General features: G+C 50.0%; 1 protein-coding gene across 4 annotated transcripts in view; it reads right to left on the minus strand.

The window, feature by feature from the left end:
- The window catches only part of STX3 (syntaxin 3), a 32,448-nt gene that overhangs the window by 15,082 nt on the left and 13,311 nt on the right, over nt 1-4,055 (minus strand). For all 4 annotated transcript variants that reach the window (XM_030887517.2, XM_045297026.1, XM_045297025.1 and 1 more), the window contains exons 3-5: nt 3,520-3,594; nt 2,311-2,378; nt 819-927 (exon numbers count right to left, since the gene is read on the minus strand). In XM_030887517.2, coding sequence (XP_030743377.1) covers nt 819-927; nt 2,311-2,378; nt 3,520-3,594 — 252 coding nt within the window. The remainder of the gene's footprint in view (nt 1-818; nt 928-2,310; nt 2,379-3,519; nt 3,595-4,055) is intronic.

The following is a 4,055-nucleotide window of genomic DNA, read 5'->3' on the forward strand; positions in this document are numbered from 1 at the left end:
CCGCGGCCTTCCTAAAGCACACATCTGCTTGTCTTACCTCCCTGCTCAGGTGCTCACTAGGCCACATAATCCAAGGCCCTTGGGGTAGCACGTCAACTCCCACATCCAACCGAAAACCAAACAATGCCACCAAGTCGATTCCTACTCAATGCCACAGAGCCTCATCTTTCTCCCTCAAGGTGGCTGGTGCTTTCGATCTGCTGGCTCTGTGGTCAGCAGCTCAACTCATTACCCCCTATGCCACCAGGGCTCCCAAGTTCCTTCACAACCCTCCCTCAAGCCATCTTAACATCACACTGCTGCTCCCAGACACCACCTTTTCCCAGGCCCGGGACATCCTGTCACTACTAAGCACATCCGTGTTTCTTGAGTGTTTGCTCACTGTCTTCTCCCAAGTGGAGGCCAGGCCCCGCCTCCCACTTTACCATAGTCCTACAGGGTGTGGCTTCCGTCCTCATAGAAACCGTAGTGCGCATCTTACTCCACAGATGTTCTGTGATCTCAGGCACACAGGAGGGAAAAGACCCAACGGGGTGGACCACAGGATAGCAATGGCTTAGCAAGTGTTTCCCTTTTAACAGATCAGGAAATGCTGGATCCCATATGAATCAAATTGCTTGGACCTGATAAGCACTGTGCCAGCCTCCAGCCTGAGACTCCGAGTCCTGGCTATGTCGATGCTTTAGGTCTGGCCTGGCCCAAACATCACACAGAAGTCACACAGGTTTACTTCCCATTCTCTTGGCCCTCACTGCTTGACACAGCTGCTTGGTAGGAACAGCGGGAAGAGCACACGGGGCTAGGCTTCAAACACATACTAATTTCAAGCTGCCGCTGGATTCTCCCTTTGCTGCGTTCTCGGAAGTCCACCTGGGCCTCGTTGTATTTGGTCATCACCTCCACAAACTTCCTGGAGAGGACAGAGTGCTGTGGGAACAGTGGACAACGTGAGCTCGTGCGGGGAGAAGAGAGGACCCTTGCCTGGCCACCGCAATCTCCTAATCTCTGGCAGCACTGGACCCGGAATCCAAAATCAGGTACAAGACTCAGCCTCTTGGTTCCTCAGCTTTGCTCCGCTGAAAGTCCACAGGCCTTTCCAAAGCAGGCTGTTGGTATCAATTCACCTGCCTTGCTAACCTCACATGGTACTTAAGAGGCCAAAGTAGATCATCCCCATGAATCTAGAGTCTTGCATCCCCCCATGGATGGCACCATCATTGGCCTGCTCTCTAAAACTGCCAGACTCTTTTCCCACAGAAGACCGGCCAAAGGTAACCTTGAGTTACCCTAACGCATCTCCCCAATTTTTCTTGCTTATAACTAGATGGATCCTTTCAACGACCCTAAGACTGCCTAGATGCCTGATTTCAATTCTCCGCACTAGATCCTTTCTTCCTTGCCTCCTTCTCAGGTGAAGTCTGACACATTCCTTCCTCCTTTGCAGAAATCGTCAGTATTTTTACTTTATCTAATCTCACGGCTACCACGTCATCTCAGACCACAATCACTGCCAAAACTGTAACTAGGGCCCCACCTGCCTCTTGACTCTTCCTGACTCTAATCGAGCTTTCTGAGGGCTGCCAGAGTCTCTCTCAGAAATACTGTGGCCTAAAGCGAATGCCTCTTGGTCAAATCCAAGTGCTCTAAGCTGGTATTCAAGTACACACCTATAAAAAGGGCCACTGCATTATCTACCAAGAAAACACACACCTGTGCCTCTTAGAAAAGAGAAGTTCTACCCATGCCTGCCTGTTGGCACTCTCACTAAGTAAATGGCCCAGCCTCCTCTGGCTACTACCCATAATTCTTCCTGAGCTCTTTAAACAAAGAGAGCCCCACGCAGTTGATGCTCTGTCTTCTTCCACGCTTCTCCTCTTGTAGCTGTGTAATGGTGCCCTTTAACCCTTAAATATCATGTCAAGTCACTAGGGACGGGGACTATATCTCTGATGACCTCCAAACTACCTCGGTCAAAATTGGTCGCCTCATGGTTTATAATCTGAAAAAAGGGAAAACTTGCGTTTCCTCATCTGTGAAACAAGGCTAGCATGCTGAATCGGTGGGTCTGATTGCATTCTGAAACCTCTTCAGCAAAGGAGAGTTAGAGAGAGGGCCCAGCAAATGTGATGACCTCCTGCTCTTTCTCCTGTTGGAACTTGGGGCAACTCCTCTTTGTCAGTTCAATGGAGTTCCCAATCAGCGCTGTGTTGCCTTTTATTCATTCATTCTACAACCATTAGAGATATATTCATTCTGCAGCTAAGAACAAAAAGGACTGGACCAGGTGGTTATAAAATTGGGGACTCTTACCTGGGATTTCCGTATCCGGAGGTCTGCTGATGACCGGGCTTCATCTTCTTCAATACTTTTCTCCATACCTGGAGAGGGGAGGAGGGTGATTCTAGTAGCACACCTGTTCCTCTTGTCCAAGACACGCACCCATCTTCACTTTCTCATGCACTCAGCCCTCAGAGACAGTCACCACTGCATGCAACCTCAAAGGGGGAGCTCTCTGGGAAGCTGAAGGACTTTCGATTCCTCAACCCTAAGCAAGGTCAGGTCTCTGAACAGCGCCTTAGCATGAGTCTTGGTCAACATGGGACTTAAAGTTCAAGGCCTTGCGTGTTACTTACTAGCTCTACGACCACAGAGGAGACCTTTAACCTCTCTTAGAATTCCTGGTCTCTCTTGCCTGTATGATGGAATAATAACAGTACCACCTCCCTCGGGCTACCACGGTGGAGACTCAATGAGAACGCACACAATGCTTAGCACTGTGGCAGGTCCATCATCACTGATCTTCCTAGCCGCTGCTACTGTTCCACCCTCTTCTGCCATGGAACCATGTTGGGCTGCGTTTGGTGGGAAGAAATGATGAACTGGGCTGAACCTTCACCCAATGGTGTGTACTCGTCAAATGCATCAGACATGGAGTAAACTTTCTGGGCATCCAGACTAACTGGATCAAGGGCAACCGTTTCAATGGACTCTGCTTTCAAACAGGGGACAATGAGGGGAAATGTACCTGGCCCCAAGCCATGTCTATCGCCTGAATCCTCTATCTTGCATCTGTGTTGTTGTTGAGCAACAGTGAGTCGGTTCTGACTCAGAGGGACCCTCTGTACAACAGAATGAAACACAACCTGGTCCTGCTCCATCCTCACAATTGTTCTTATACTTGAGCCCTTAGAAAGCCAGTACCTCTAGATCTCTAAAATCTGGGGGGACTGGAGACCAGTGAAAGAAAAGCTGAGGGACGGTATGAATGGGCCCAGTCACAGAACTACACATTTGCAGTCTCATTTCCTAACTCTTGGTCCTAGACTCTTTCAAGGACAGTCAGGGTTGGAGGAAAGACAGATTTCTGGGGCTACAATAGGTCCCTGGAGGAGGAGTGAGCTAAAGCACAGGGCCAGGTGGAAGAAGAGGAGTCTCTTCTATCACGGTGAGAGTCAGGGGGACCAGCTGCTGGGGACGTGAGATGGGGTGAGGACGGCTGTTCCCTCTGACCCCTCTTACTCTTCAGCTTGTTCCGGACGTTGTTGGCCCGTTTCTTGATCTCTGTCGTGAGTTGTTCTAGGTCATCCTTGGTTTCTGGGTAAACAAAGACAGGTAGACTCCTTTAGCAAAGAGAGGCCGCAGGGCTCCGTGTGCGGTGGCTCCTGCCGCACACAGTTCTGCTCCCCAAACCTCAGTCAGGAGAATCACCCACAAATCTTATTTCACAAAGGCATTTTTCAGACACCCTGCCCTCAACCCTAGAGAGTAAGCACACTCAAGTCTGGAGCCTTCAAAGCTGCCAGCACACAGAAGCGGAAGGTCCTTGCTTTTAGAGAAAATCAGGTTCACCAGGAAGGAATCACTTCTGGAGAAAAAGAGATTCTCACCACAGCTCACCAAGCTAAGAGTTAGTTTCTACGTGCCCACGGCATCCTTGGACACTGAGTATTAGCTCTGGCCATGTCTTCAGAAACTATCCCTTGGGCACCTACCATGACTAGCTTGACGCTGCCAGAGAAACCAAGGACTCGAGTTTCGGGAGTGAATGGTGGGGG

This window comes from Echinops telfairi, unplaced genomic scaffold (genome assembly GCF_000313985.2).
Source record: "Echinops telfairi isolate 266 unplaced genomic scaffold, ASM31398v2 ScPeMD7_7416;HRSCAF=8454, whole genome shotgun sequence".
In the NCBI taxonomy this organism is placed as follows: Eukaryota; Metazoa; Chordata; class Mammalia; order Afrosoricida; family Tenrecidae; genus Echinops; species Echinops telfairi.